At 47.1% G+C, this 15,856-nt stretch overlaps 1 protein-coding gene across 1 annotated transcript in view; it reads left to right on the top strand.

The window, feature by feature from the left end:
• The first annotated feature begins 1,465 nt into the window (after positions 1-1,465).
• The window catches only part of LOC308580904 (uncharacterized protein), a 33,025-nt gene continuing 18,634 nt past the window's right edge, over positions 1,466-15,856 (top strand). Inside the window, exons 1-4 of the mRNA XM_081183194.1 lie at positions 1,466-1,559; positions 4,666-4,822; positions 6,589-6,800; positions 8,441-8,693. Coding sequence (XP_081039320.1) covers positions 6,668-6,800; positions 8,441-8,693 — 386 coding nt within the window. The 5' untranslated portion in view covers positions 1,466-1,559; positions 4,666-4,822; positions 6,589-6,667. The remainder of the gene's footprint in view (positions 1,560-4,665; positions 4,823-6,588; positions 6,801-8,440; positions 8,694-15,856) is intronic.

Here is a 15,856-nt window from a genome sequence, read left to right as displayed (position 1 = left end):
AAACCCAGAGGTCATAAACCCATAGGAAAGAAAGACAGTATTTACCATCTCCTTGTGAACTCTCTTCCTGGCCTTTAAGATCGACCTAAAGATTAACAAAATCTACATCAAAGCGACTTTCTGTCCTTATGTACTGAGGACGCCCGGTGAAGCAACTGGTCTGTGTTTCAGAATGCTATACATGACTGTCAGGCAGTGAGAAAATGGCAGAGGTGCAGAGGCTTGTGGGATTCAATCAGAAATCATGTCAAATGGCTCAAGCCCAGTCAAAGCAATGCGTTCATTGCTGGCACAATGGCTTGCTACATTTTCCATAATTCCTCATAGCAATCCCACCTGACCACCACAATTAACTGCTGGAGTCATGTTGTGTGGGGGAGAGACACCGCATCCTGACACTTTCATCAAGGTGCCTCCTGGGTAAGCTTAGTAGCCCTGGAATAAGAGAAGAGGTCCTCTTGTGGATCAGGAATGGAAGTTGCAGGAAGCAGAAAATAGGTTTAAGTGGATAGTTCCTCCAAATGGGGGGCTGTGGTGCCAGATGTTCTTGCCCAAAAGCTCAGAAGAACAATCTGGCCACATCATTTGGCACCAACAAGATTCTGGACCAGACCCAAGGGCAGCCCCAGAAAGAGTGCATTGCAGTAGTCCAGCTCCACGTTTTCCAGTGCTCCAGTGGTCAGGCTATTCCTGTTCACAAACAGCCATAGAGGACACGTGGGTCTCTAGTGACAAAGGCGTATCCAAGAGTACCCCCAAACTATGCATTTGCTACACAGGCTTAGGATCCAAGGTCATTATTGTGAAAATGAATTAATTGTAAGTAAAGAACCCTTTTTCTGTACCAGTCGGAATCCTGAGTATTTTATTTTACCTTTTAAGTCATGCTAATGTGTGAATGAGACCGATTTTGAGCGGTGCCATGGCTGGCACAACCAAAGAAGTTGCCCTGTGCCGTAGAACATATGAGTGGGCCTCCCTGCCTCCACCTAGCCGCCAGGTAGGAGAACAAAAGCCAGAGTTGTCTGAGTGAGTGGAGCTGGAAGCAGGATGGAAGTTGGACGCACAAAGACATACATGCTCTGTGCTGGATTCAAAGCAGTGACTAATGCAGTGCTGATGCTCCGTGGAGTATTAACGCGGTGAAGCCCTGCTATCTATGCTCAGGTTGCATGTACACTGGGGCCTCGGGTTAAGAGCTTAATTCGTTCCGTAGGTCCATTTTTCATCTGAAACTGTTCTTAACCTGAGACACCACTAATGGGGCTTCCAGCTGCTGCCGCCACGCGACTTCTGTTCTCATCCTGAAGCAACGTTCTTAACACGAGGTAATATTTCTGGGTTAGCGGCTCCTCCTGGGCTCCTGCCTGCGTTGCTCCGCTTGTGCTCGGCTTGCCAAGGGTTAAAAGGCACAGAGCTGGGTTTCTAGAGAGGACAGGAAGTGGAGGCGTGGGGGGGGGCAAGGTCCTCCCGAGCAAAAGCCCCTCCCTCTCCATTCCCGCCTGCAAGCGGAGGGGCTGCTTCCGTCTCCCTCTCTCTCTTGCAAGAGCTGCCTGGGGGTGAGTCTGGTGCAATGGGGAGAAGGGGCTGCAGGGTGGATGCCTGGGGGGCTGGCCAGATCGTGCATGGGGGGCGCCAAGTCGGGGGGCGGGGCGAGGGGGCCAGGGCTCTGCCAGTGAGAGCCAGTGTGGTGTAGTGGTTAAGAGCGGTAGTCACGTAATCTGGGTAACCGGGTTCGCGTCTCCGCTCCTCCACATGCAGCTGCTGGGTGACCTTGGGCCAGTCACACTTCTATGAAGTCTCTCAGCCCCACTCACCTCACAGAGTGTTTGTTGTGGGGGAGGAAGGGAAAGGAGATTGTTAGCCGCTTTGAGACTCCTGAAGGGGAGTGAAAGGCGGGATATCAAATCCAAACTCTTCTTCTTCTTCTTCTTCTTGCTTGGCCCCGGGGGAGGGGGAGGGGGTCACGGAGGGGGGAGCCTGCAGAGAGAGCCCTGGAGTCTCGATCAAGAGTGGAGGAGGAGGAGGAGGAGGAAGGGTCTTCTTCCTCTTGGCCAGCATCGCTACTGTGTCTTTTCTCCTGGCAGATCAAGGAGACCAGGAGAGAGCAGAAACCGCTACATTTGTAGCAGGGCGATGGGAGCGAGATCTCTTATGGTTGGATCGCTTTTCTAACGTAGCTCAGCTGTTTTCGTTCTTTAATCAGTTTGGTCATTTATACGGATGTCAGCCTCCAGGACGTACTTTGTATACCAAACTATATAGCAGACTATATCTGGTCTAGGGAACTCTGCCCCACAAATAACCCAGAGATGCATTTTCAATAAAAGCGCACATTCTGCTCATGTAAAAACACCAGGCAGGTTTGGAGTACATTGTCAGGAGCAGGGCTAGGCAAACTGAGGCCCGGGGGCCGGATGCGGCCCAATCGCCTTCTAAATCCGGCCCAGGGACGGTCCAGGAATCGGTGTGCTTTTCCATGAGTAGAATACAGTGGTACTTCGGGTGAAGTACTAAATTCGTTCCGGAGGTCCATTCTTAACCTGAAACTGTTCTTAACCTGAGGTACCACCTTAGCTAATAATAATAATGGGGCCTCCCTCTGGTGCCGTGCCGCCAGAGCACAATTTCTGTTCTCATCCTGAAGCAAAGTTCTTAACCCAAGGTACTATTTCTGGGTTAGCGGAGTCTGTAACCTGAAGCATATGTAACCTGAAGCGTATGTAACCTGAGGTACCACTGTATGTCCTTTTATTTAAAATGCATCTCTGGGTTATTTGTGGGGCATAGGGATTTGTTCATTTTTTTCTTTCTTCAAAATATAGTCCGGCTCACCACATGGTCTGAGGGACGGTGGACTGACCCACGGCTGAAAAAAGTTGCTGACCCCTGGTCTATAGCTCTCCTTCTGGAGCCAGAGAGGATAGTCACTTTCAAGGGCACCATTTGAGATGTAGAGGTTTAGCCTGAATGCTGTTTGAGCCAAGCAGATGCCTGCAAAGTTTGATTTCTGAATTTTGGAACAACGGGTGAGGAGGAATCCCCTGGCTTCACGGTTGGGAGGAGAGCATTTGTGCTGTGCATAAAGGGCATGATCATTAGGGCCCAATCTGGCATTGAGATCCCCTCCTAAAACTACAGATGCCTTTGGTTAAGCAAAATAAGGTCAGTGGTATAAATTTCCCTTTCAATCCACAAGTCTCTGATCTGAGATTTCTGCCTCATTGGGGTCACATCAGCGTAAATTACCAACAGGGCCTGGTGGCTGAATTGGATTAACACTGCCCTGGCTTATGACTTAGAATCATAGAGTTGGAAGAGACCACAAGGGCCATCGAGTCCAACCCCCTGCCAAGCAGGAAACACCACCAGAGCACTCCTGACATATGGTTGTCAAGCCTCTGCTTAAAGACCTCCAAAGAAGGAGACTCCACCACACTCCTTGGCAGCAAATTCCACTGCCAAACAGCTCTTACTGTCAGGAAGTTCTTCCTAATGTTTAGGTGGAATCTTCTTTCTTGTAGTTTGGATCCATTGCTCCGTGTCCTCTTCTCTGGAGCAGCAGAAAACAACCTTTCTCCCTCCTCTATATGATATCCTTTTATATATTTGAACATGGCTATCATATCACCTCTTCATATCCTCCTCTTCTCCAGGCTAAACATGCCCAGCTCCCTTAGCCGTTCCTCATAAGGCATCGTTTCCAGGCCTTTGACCATTTTGGTTGCCCTCCTCTGGACACGTTCCAGTTTGTCAGTGTCCTTCTTGAATTGTGGTGCCCAGAACTGGACACAGTACTCCAGGTGAGGTCTGACCAGAGCAGAATACAGTGACCAGAGCAGAATACAGTGGTACTTCCCTTGATCTAGATGCTATACTCCTATTGATGCAGCCCAGAATTGCATTGGCTTTTTGAGCTGCCACGTCACACTGTTGGCTCATGTCAAGTTTGTGGTCAACCAAGACTCCTAGATCCTTTTCACATGTACTGCTCTCGAGCCAGGTGTCACCCATCTTGTATTTGTGCCTCTCATTTTTTTTGCCCAAGTGCAATACTTTACATTTCTCCCTGTTAAAATTCATCTTGTTTGTTTTGGCCCAGTTCTCTAATTTGTCTAGGTCATTTTGAAGTGTGATCCTGTCCTCTGGGGTGTTAGCCACCCCTCCCAGTTTGTGTCATCTGCAAATTTGATCAGGATGCCCTTGAGTCCTTCATCCAAGTCGTTGATAAAGATGTTGAATAAGACCGGGCCCAAGACAGAACCCTGTGGCACCCCACTAGAGGGCTTGAAATGGCACATAGGGGAGTGGAGACTAAGACCCCCAGGCCCCCTTTCGCTCTTCCACGCTTTACCCCTAGATCTGCCCCAGTTGAGAATGAATGAAATCCATTGAGTAACAGCTCATCCGCTGTCCATGTTTTCAGGATCATTATGATGCAATGGTGGGAATGAAAGTCTTTAAAACAAGGATTTCTGCTGGATGCAGACCACCCGGCCGCATTCCAGGATAAAAGCTAGGTCACTTGATTGTCATGCAGTTGCATTGTGGGTAATTTTTGCAGGAGCAAGAGCTTCGCATTGGTTTGAGATGGTTGTAACTGCGTCTCCTTCTGTGACGAGGGAGAAGGTGCTGTGCCATCATGTTCCTGCTCCTCTGTTCTAGCGAGGAGACTGGGAGAATCCGTGCAGCGTGGTCAGCAATATGTGAATTCCAGGCAAGCAGGGCTGCCATCTCTTCAGCAGGGGAGACTTCCTTTCACTTGTCCGAGGAGAGGAGAGGGGAACTGTTTCTCCTGCGAATCCGGTTCCCTCAGGGCCAGGTGGGACTTCTGAGATGGGGAAGCACATGGGGCTCTATTTCCAGGTTGGGCTTCTTCAAGGGCTTGTCAGAGGTTTCTTTTGCTTGCAGGGCAGATGCTTTGGGGAATCAGCTACTTGGGGTTGTAAAGATTCCTTGTATACTACTGGGAGTACAAGGAATATTCAGAAGAGTCACTCTCTGCATCACTTCCACTATTATTAGTAAAGTACTAGGGTGATCCTTCTGGGAGTACAAGATTCCCAATGGCTTCGCTCACAAGGGTCATAGGAACGTGCAAGCCCACTCACCACAACAAGGTTTTGATCCAGCGAGTGAGAAGTACATTTTTGCTAATTTAATCAGGGACAAATACCATCAAAACACCAGAAAATTTAAAACCAATAATAATAATAATAATAATAATAATAATAATAATAATAATAATTTATTATTTATACCCCGCCCATCTGGCTGGGTTTCCCCATCCACTCTGGGTGGCTTCCAACAGAATATTAAAATGCAATAATCTATTAAACATTAAAAGCTTCCCTAAACAGGGCTGCCTTCAGATGTCTTCTAAAAGTCTGGTAGTTGTTTCTCTCTTTGACATCTGGTGGGAGAGCATTCCACAGGGCAGGAGCCACTACCGAGAAGGCCCTATGCCTGGTTCCCTGTAACTTGGCTTCTCACAGGGAGGGAACTGCCAGAAGTACACTGGACCTCAGTGTCTGGGCAGAACGATGGGGGTGGAGACGCTCCTTCAGGTATACTGGGCCGAGGCCATTTATGGCTTTAAAAGTCAGCATCGACACTTTGAATTGTGCTGGGAAACGTACTGCGAGCCAGTGTAGGTCTTTCAAGACCGGTGTTATGTGGTCTCGGTGGCCTAACTTCCAAATCTAACTTCCAAAGCCAGTCCGTCATTAATTTATTATGTCCCACATCCTTCGCCCATTTTATCATAACGCATTTGACCTGGTCCTCTTTGGTGTCCCCTTCCAAAAGCAGATCGTTCATTTTTTACAGCTGTTTTATGCTACCTTCTACTATTTCTCTCTGAAATCTTGACATTTGATAACTAAATCCTTTCTTTTCATGATTTTTAAAAGTTTCATTTAGTTGTAAATAGTGTAACCAGTCTATTACATTTTCTTTTACTTCTTCAAAGTCCTTTAATTTTAATTGGTTGTCAGTTTCAGTTAACAGCTCTTTATGACTATGAAAACTTTTATGAACTTTTGCCTTATGATACCATAGATAAGCATGCCTGGCGTTGCAGTCTTCAGGCTTGTGGACAAGATGGTGACTGGTTTTTGCCCCAAATTCTTTCCATAAGCCCCACTGAGTTCAATGGGATCTATTCTCAGGTCTCTACTGTGCAGACCATGCCGGTCTTACGAAGAGGGGAGAGGAGTAAACAGAGGAAATTGGAACCACTGGAAATGTTTATAAATGGGGTTTCTGTTGGGAAGGGGCTGCCCCATTTGTGCTTTTCCAGGGGCAGGAGAATCCAGTGAGAGCCAGTGTGGCGCAGTGGTTAAAAGCGGTAGACTCGTAATCTGGTGAACCGGGTTCGCATCTCCGTTCCTCCACATGCAGCTGCTAGGTGACCTTGGGCTAGTCACACATCTCTGAAGTATCTCAGCCCCACTCACCTCACAGAGTGTTTGTTGTGGGGGAGGAAGGGAAAGGAGAATGTTAGCCGCTTTGAGACTCCTTTATGTAGTGATAAAGCGGGATATCAAATCCAAACGCTTCATCTTCTTCTCTTCTTCTTCCCTGCAGGGCCTTTGAGGCTCCCTTTGCTTCTTCCTATCTCCCAGGACCTTGCAGCTTGTTTTGGCTCCTTGACTCTTCAGGAAGGATGAAAGAGATGGATCCTGCAAAGCTAGCGGGGATGGAAGGGGGAAGATGGACGGTTGACCTGGTCAGGTTGTCTCCTGCATCCCTCCTCACAACCTCTGAGCGTTCCTCTCTAGGGCTCTCAGAGAGATCTGGTGAGTTCCAGGGGAGGGGAGATGGGGACATGGAGGGATGGAGCCAGAGAGATATTCGGGCTTGCTCACCCTGGGGGTGGGGGGAGGCAGACAGGCAGGCGGAGATTGAGAAGGTGAGCACCTTTCTGGGCTCCACCACCTGCCTGCCTGCGCCTTTGTCATCTGCAGGGAATTTGAGCTAGGAATACATCACAGCTCCCCGGCCACCGCGATGTATTGGCAGCTCAAAATGTCTAATACCAGTGCCGTGACCTGAATGCCCTACCAATGTCAAAAAACTTACTGCTCCATCACACAGCAGTAGAAGCAACGAACTCTGCATGAGGAAGTCAAGGAGGAGAATCGTGGGATCCTGGACGCTCTTGGTAAAGCTCCCCATTGGATCATAATATCAGTTTGGAAATTCCATACATACTCCCCCCCCAGGAGATCCTACAATATAGCTCCCTTTCTGTTCTTCAGACATAGAATATTCTGTCAGCTTTAACTTTTCAATGATAGTTACAATTCTGTCACATGACTCTGGCAATCTTTCTTTTCTTCATGTCTTAGACCAAAAAAGTTTCTTATTAAATTGCGATGACATCTTCTAAATTTATAAACTTTCCCAATTTCTCTGGCAGTAAGACATCTGCCTCAATACATTGTATCATTTCAAATCTGTATAACACTGTTCTCATTCTCCTATTCCACTGTGTAAAACTTCCTATGTGCATCCTAAAAATTTCTTTCTACTTTTCAATCTGCCTTTAAAGAATGTTTCTGACAGGATAATTAAGAGTGCACTGGCAAAGACGTCAAAATGTTAATGTCAGTTTCTGAGGTAAAACGTGTCACTTTACAACTCTGCACCTGTCTTTCTGGATTATTCATGGTTTTCTGGATTTTGTGGGCCCCAAACCCATTTTCTGTGGTATTTATATGTGTGGAGGTTGCCCTGGGTTGCTTGACCCTTGAAAAGCATAGCTTTTTTTTCTTCTAGAAAAGATACCACAAGATTCTCTGTTTAGAGTTTATACAGAACACATTACATTACTTGATATACTAAAACACGTTTGCATGTGCTTATATCTAATATATCTATATCTATTATGTATTGATTTTGATTATTTCTACATTTATTCCATTTTTTATTCAAGACAATAAGCTCAGAAATCCAAAATAATTCAACATCAAATAATGCCGCTACATTAGGTATGAAGAAGGAATTACAAGTGCTTCTATCTATATGAGACTTTACAGACTTTTTCTGAGGCACATAGCAGCATAAAACAGGCAGCAGGTGCTCTCACAGAAAACCTCTCTCTCACTCAACAGTTGAGACCAGACCTAACTGAAAAAATGGCCTTCTAGAGTGACAGTCACCCTTTCCATAGCAACTTGGAGGCAACATTCACACACTGAGTTGTTAGGGAAGTTGAGGTAATTTCTGTCCGGTTCTGACCAATGTTAGAGTTGGAGTGGATTTCATGATTGTGGCAACAAAAATCCGTCCTAGAAAAGAGGTCGACAAAGGCCACGGCCTCTGTAGAAAGACCTCACATCTTCTGTTCTTCCTCTTTGAGAAATTTTCATTAGCATTGTTCAATAATTGGGGGCTCCGTTTCTTCCTGAGGAATTAGTTTCTGTCTTTGTTGTAGGTGGTGATGAATTGGAAATGAAGAATGGGGGAGACCATGACAAAATCCACACAGTGGAGAAGCCAAATCAAAATTGGGAGTATGGAGAGAGCTCCAGTCAGAGTTCCCGTTCCCACCAAAGAACTCAAAGCGGGAAGAAAGGCTATCAGTGCTCAGAATGTGGGAAGAGCTTCAGTCGGAAGGGCAGTCTTACTTTGCATCAAAGAATTCATACTGGAGAGAAACCCTATCAGTGCTTGGAATGTGGAAAGAGGTTTCGTCAGAGTGGGTATCTCACTTCCCACAAAAGAGTACATACAGGAGAGAAACCTTACCAGTGCTTGGAATGTGGAAAGAGCTTCAGTCACAGCACCCATCTCACTTCCCACCAAAGAATTCATACAGGAGAGAAACCCTATCAGTGCTTTGAATGTGGAAAGAGCTTCAGTCACAGTTACAGTCTCACTTCCCACCAAAGAATTCATACAGGAGAGAAACCCTATCAGTGCTTTGAATGTGGAAAGAGCTTCAGTTGGAAGGACTGTCTCACTTCCCATCAAAGAATTCATACAGAGGAGAAACCCTTTCAGTGCTTTGAATGTGGAAAGAGCTTCAGTAGAAGCTCACATCTCACTTCCCATCAAAGAATTCATACAGGGGAGAAACCCTATCAGTGCTTTCAATGTGGAAAGAGCTTCAGTCACAGCTCCCATCTCACTTCCCACCAAAGAATTCATACAGGAGAGAAACCCTATCAGTGCTTTGAATGTGGAAAGAGCTTCAGTCACAGTTACAGTCTCACTTCCCATCAAAGAATTCATACAGAGGAGAAACCCTATCAGTGCTTGGAATGTAGGAAGAGCTTCAGTCAGAAGCACAAACTCACTTTGCATCAAAGAATTCATACTGGAGAGAAACTCCATCAGTGCTTGGAATGTGGGAAGAGCTTCAGTCGGAAGGACAGTCTCACTTCGCATCAAAGAATTCATACAGGGGAGAAACCCTATCAGTGCTTTGAATGTGGAAAGAGCTTCAGTAAGAGCGCCCATCTCACTTCCCATCACACAATTCATACAGGGGAGAAACCCTGTTAGTGCTCAGAATGTGAGAACAACTTCAGTCGGAAGGACAAACTCACTTTGCATCAAAGAATTCATACAGGGAAGAAACCCTATCAATAATAATAATAATAATAATAATAAATTTTATTTATATCCCGCCCTCCCCAGCCGAAGCCGGGCTCAGGGCGGCTAACAACAACCAAATAATCAAACAGTAAAATAGTCATACAATCTAAAAAATAATTCATTATAAAAATTAATTAAATCAAATTGGTGGCAACCAATTAAGCAAAATTCTGTGCAGGTTGCCAGATGAGGGAGTCAGGCTGCGCCCTGACGAAAGGCCTGGCAGAACAACTCTGTCTTGCAGGCCCTGCGGAAAGATGTCAGGTCCCGCAGGGCCCTAGTCTCCTGTGACAGAGCATTCCACCAGATTGGAGCCGCAGCCGAGAATGCCCTGGCTCTAGTTGAGGCCAGCCTAACCTCTCTGAGGCCTGGGACCTTGAGGATGTTATTATTTGCAGACCATAGGTTTCTCTGTGGGGCATACCAGGAGAGACAGTCTCGTAGGTACGGGGGTCCTAGGCCGTATAGGGCTTTAAAGGTTAAAACCAGCACCTTAAACCTGATCCTGTACTCCACCGGGAGCCAGTGCAGCTGGTATAGTACCGGATGAATGTGATCTCGCAGCAAAGACCCCATAAGGAGTCTCGCCGTGGCATTCTGCACCCGCTGGAGTTTCTGGGTCAGTCTCAAGTGCAGCCCCACGTAGAGCGAGTTACAATAATCCAGTCTGGAGGTGACCGTCGCATGGATCACAGTGGCTAGGTCGAGGAGAGAGATAAGGGGCCAACTGCTTAGCTTGGCGGAGATGGAAAAATGCCGCCTTTGTTATAGCTGTAATTTGCGCCTCCATAGAGAGGGAGGTATCGAAGATTACACCCAAACTCTTAACGGACGGTGCTGGCACTAATTGCACCCCCGCAAGAGATAAGAGTTGCCCCCTCAATCCCATATCGTCCCGCCCCAGCCAGAGGACCTCTGTCTTCGAAGGATTTAACTTCAACCGGCTCCCACGTAACCATCCAGCCACAGCTTCCAGACATCTGGTCAGTGTGTCTGGGGCCAAGTCAGGATGGCCATCCATCAACAGATAGAGTTGGGTGTCATCAGCATACTGATGGCAACCCAGCCCAAGACTCCGGACAAGCTGGGCGAGGGGGCGCATAAAGATGTTAAAAAGCATCAGGGAGAGAATTGCACCATGAGGCACTCCACACACCAAGGAGTGGCGCGATGACAATTCCCCCCCAAGCGCCACCCTCTGTCCTCGACCAGAGAGAAACGAGCGCAGCCATTGAAGGACTGTGCCCTGGATCCCCACGTCGGCAAGGCGGTGGTCCAGGAGTTCATGATTGACCATGTCAAAGGCTGCTGACAGATCTAGAAGAATCAGCAGCCCCAACCCGCCTCGATCCAGCTGCCTACGGAGATCATCTGTTACGGCGACCAGAGCCGTCTCGGTCCCATGACCAGCGCGGAAGCTGGACTTGAATGGATCCAAAGCAGATGTTTCATCCAGAAACCTACCAAGCTGTTCAGCAACCGCTCTTGGAACCGCTATCAGTGCTTTGAATGTGGAAAGAGCTTCAGTCACAGCACCCATCTCACTTCCCATCAAAGAATCCATACAGGGGAGAAACCCTATCACTGCTTGGAGTGTGGGAAGAGCTTCAGAAAGAGGGCAGGTCTCATCCGCCATCAAATAATTCATACAGTGGCACCTCAGGTTAAAAACTTAATTCGTTCTGGAGGTCCACTCTTAACCTGAAACTGTTCTTAAGCTGAAGCACCACTTTAGCTAATGGGGCTTCCTGCTGCTGCCTCACGATTTCTGTTCTCACTCTGAAGCAAAGTTCTTAACCCGAGGTACTATTTCTGGGTTAGTGGAGTCTGTAACCTGAAGTGTGTGTAACTTGAGGTACCACCGTATAGGGCATGAAGTGTATAAGAAATGTGGAAACAGCTTCTCTTCCAAGAGGCGTCTAGCTTCCCTTGAAGAAATTCATGTGATTGAGCAGGTGGTTGCTGAAGAACTCCAGGCATGCCTGGAGGATGGGGACCATTTGGATCCATTCCAATCGGGAATCAGGCCTCATATTGGACTGAAACTGCCTTGGTTGTGCTGGTCGATGATCTCCGGCGTGCTAGGGACAAAGGTGAGAGCTGTTTCCTGGTTCTGCTGGAGCTCTCAGTGGCCTTTGATTGATACCATCGACCACGACATCCTTCTGCACCGTCTAGCGGAGCTGGGAGCTGAGGGTTATACAGTGGTTCCACTCCTTCCTCCTGTGCCGTGTTCAGAAAGTGGTGGTGGGTGATGAGTGTTCAGACCCCTGGGCTCTCACTTGTGGGGTGCCTCAGGGTTCTGTCCTCTCCCCCATGCTTTTCAACATCTATATGAAGCCGCTGGGAGAGATCATCAGGGGGTTTGGGCTGGGTGTTCATCAGTATGCACATGATACCCAGCTCTAACTCTCTTTTAAATCAGAACCAGTGAAAGTGCTGAAGGTCCTGTGTGAGTGTCTGGAGGCCGTTGGAGATAGATGGCAGGTAACTGATTGAGGTTGAATCCTGACAAGACAGAAGTGCTGTTCTTGGGTGACAGGGGGCGAGCTGGTGTTGAGGACTCGCTTGGACTACTGCAACACATTCTATATGGGGTTATCTTTGAAGAGAGCACATAACACCGGTCTTGAAAGACCTACATTGGCTCTCAGTATGTTTCTGGACAGAATTCAAAGTGTTGGTGCTCACCTTTAAAGCCCTTAACAGCCTCGGCCCAGTATACCAGAAGGAGTGTCTCCACCCCCATCCTTCTGTCTGCACACTGAGGTCCAACTCCCAGGGTCTTCTGCTGTCTCCCTCACTGCGAGAAGTGAAATTACAGGGCCTTCTCGGTAGTGGCACCCGCCCTGTGGAATGCCCTCCTACCAGATGTCAAAGAAATAAACAACTGTCTGACTTTGAGAATACATCTCAAGGGAGCCCTGTTTAGGGAAGCTTTTAATATGTGATGAATTATTGCATTTTAATATTTTGCTGGAAGCCACCCAGAGTGGTTGGAGAAACCCAGCCAGATGGATGGGGTATAAATAAACTATTGCTATTGTTATTGTTTTAAGCACTTTCCCATGCAATATGGGAATCCACATCCATCTGAAGTTCAGGAGCAGTTGGACAATCCCCAGATTCAGGGGATCTACTTTTGGGGCCATCTTGTAGAAAAAGGGGAACTGGGTTTTATCATGAATAGTAGGAACAGTGTATCCATAACTTGCCCAGGACACAAAGGGAGAGGTGAGTGCTTTGCTGTGGTTCCAGGACAAATCTCAGACAGTTGACCAACTACAGCCCCCAACACATGCACACAAAGAACAAGACAAAATGCTGGCCGTGTAGAACGGGAGGAGGTCTTCCAGAATGCCTCCAGACGCTCAATATTTTGTGGGACTGAATCACATCCCAGAATATTAGACTAGGGACTCAGCTACATTACTCAAAAAAACTGTGTTTTGAATGCATTATAAACAGGCAACATGGTTTTTTAAAGCGGTGGTGGGGTGGCATAGGGCATCTGACACCAGTGTTGAGTGCACCTGCTTCCAGGTTCCATCCCACCCTCACCTTTGGGAGAGTCCAAAAAGGAAAGAATGAAAAGCCCATGGCAGAGGCACAACTCTGTCTTAACACCAAAGCAGCCATGCCTGTGGGATTTTGTAGATGCTTGACACAGGTGACATATGTCTAGAAATATCACTGTGGTTCTGGCCTTCCTGGCCACCAAGCCAGGGAACTCAGTGAGGAGATGGCTGGGGAAGAGTCTGGCCAACTCCATTGTCATTTCCTGTTCCTGTGTCCAAGTTGTCATCTGCATGATCTGGCTGGCGATCTCGCCACCATTCCCAGACTCTGACATGCACTCCCAGCCTGGGGAGATCATCCTGCAATGCAACGAAGGGTCTGTGGCCATGTTCTATGGTGCCCTTGGCTACATGGGCTTCCTGGCTGCCATCTGCTTCACAGTGGCTTTCCTAGCCAGGAAGCTGCCTGGGGCCTTCAATGAAGCCAAGCTGATCACCTTTAGCATGCTGGTCTTCTGCAGTGTTTGGGTGTCCTTTGTGCCCACCTACCTGAGCACCAAGGGGAAATACATGGTAGCCGTTCAGGTTTTCTCCATCTTGGCCTCCAGTGCTGGGCTTCTGGGCTGCATCTTCATTCCCAAATGCTACATTATTTTGCTGAGACCTGATCTGAACGCAAAGGAGCACCTGACAGCAAAAGCTAAAGATAGCATCTGATTCTTAAAATACTATTTTTCAAGAAGATAGAGAAGTGATGTTCTTGAAAAATAATGTTTCAATTTAAAAAATCGTTACCCTCATTTGATCATGTAGAACCAACCAACTTAATGGAAGTAGTTATGAAATTTGGATTTGGCTGAAAATTTGTTAATACTTTGGAAGATATAGATCACATAGATCACAGGGAATTCACATTACCAAAATTTTGTAATTATTCTTGGAATGGAACAAAGATGTCCACTGTCACACCTCTTATTTTTCCAAGTGAATCTCCAGCCCCCGGCTCTCTCACTTCCTCATTCGTCGTCACCTCCTCTGCGGGTGCTGCTAAGTACCCTCTGTCTTTGAGCTCTTTGCTCTCCTACTTTTAAGGCTCGCCGGGTTCTGGAAGATGGTGGGTCTAGAATGGTTTTTAATGACGTGTCAGCCAGATGTTGCTCTGGCTCTCCCATGATTTCCCAACTTTCCCCCTCATCTGCCTCTGAGCTGTGACTTCCCTTTATACTTTCTTCCTCTTCCTCCTTCCTGGGAGGGTGAGGATGGAGAGGTGGTCTCCCCCATTCCTCCCTGGCCCTTGGTCATCTTGGTCACCCTCCACCCCATACCTGTCAACTCATCAATATCTTCCTTAATCTATGGTGCCCAGAACTGGACACCGTATTCCAGGTGTGGTCTGACCAAGGCAGAATAGAGTGGGACTATTACGTCCCTTGATCTGGACACTATACTTCTGTTGAAGCAGACTAAGATTTCACTTTTATAAACTTTATAGAACTGTTTAGAACTTTTACAGCTGCCTGGAACTTCCGAAAACTGTATTGGAGAATCACGGGAGGCGGGAGCCATCCGTACTCCAGACACCAGGAAGCAATCAGGGTGCGTCGCACAATCAAAGTGATACGGGAACTTTATGGTCCTTGTGTTCAGGACCCTTGTGTTTCTGGGACCCATAGATGGCTGTGGGGACATGCAACAGACCACGCTTATAGAGAGTTTGCATGAAACCCATAAAAATGTTTAGCTCCACTGGGCCCTTAAGTTTAGAAAAGAGGGGAGTTTCAGGGAGCCTGTGGAAGATCGGGGGAAATCAAAACCCATTCCTCCTGATCAGAATTGATGAGTTGATGACCACTGTAAGCAGATGAAAACATTAGCAGGATTGCAATAACACTTGTAATGTAGCAATTGCTATGGAGAAAATGGAGTGATGTAAAATATGGACTATTGAGCAGTATGCAGTTGAAAACCCATGGAGGGGAAGGTGAGAAGTCCAAAGATTTGGAGAGATCTTTAAATATAGATATGTATGGCTGTATTGTTATAATCTTATACTTGCAAAATCAAATAAAAACTATTAAAAGAAAAGAATTGATGAGTTGGTTGTGTTGAGTCCTCACAGCCCATCCCAAGCAAAACGTTCAGGTTCATTGGGCCTTTAAACCAAAATGGGGGCTGAAGGGGGACTTGAAACCCATTCCTTGTGATCAAGAACAACAGGAAATTCACATAGGGGGTCCAAGCAACCCACCCTGAAAACAATATTTGGTTCATCCCTCTCTTAAACCAAAATAGGCTTTCAGGGGCCACCTGGAAGGTTGGGGCGCTCTAACACATCCCTTGGGATTGCAGGGGGATGAGATGGTTGTGCACAACCTGCCACCCTCAAAAATATGTTTGTGGTGACATTTAAAACTAGCCCGTTTGGGGTGTCCTAAAAGCGCGAGGGAAAGAAGGAAGAGCACAGCCACTTTTCATTTGTGATGTAGGCTTTTTGCTCTATCCCTCTCACTGTCTGCAGCTGTTTAGGGAATTGTCAAGACAGGGGATATTTTATTCACCAGACTTTTCAGACTCATTGCGAGAAATTATGAATCTCTGGAGAAATCCCTGGAGAAATCCCCGGGAAAAATAAGAATATTTATGAGGCGGGGAGGCATCGCCCTGGCAACCTTCTGGAGTCTCTCTGTGGCTTGAGGAGTAGATGCAAAGCTGGAGAAAACATGTTTGCAAGA

Source organism: Podarcis bocagei (genome assembly GCF_964188305.1).
Source record: "Podarcis bocagei genome assembly, chromosome: 2".
Classification (NCBI taxonomy): Eukaryota; Metazoa; Chordata; class Lepidosauria; order Squamata; family Lacertidae; genus Podarcis; species Podarcis bocagei.
This window is presented reverse-complemented; position numbering and strand designations above follow the sequence as displayed.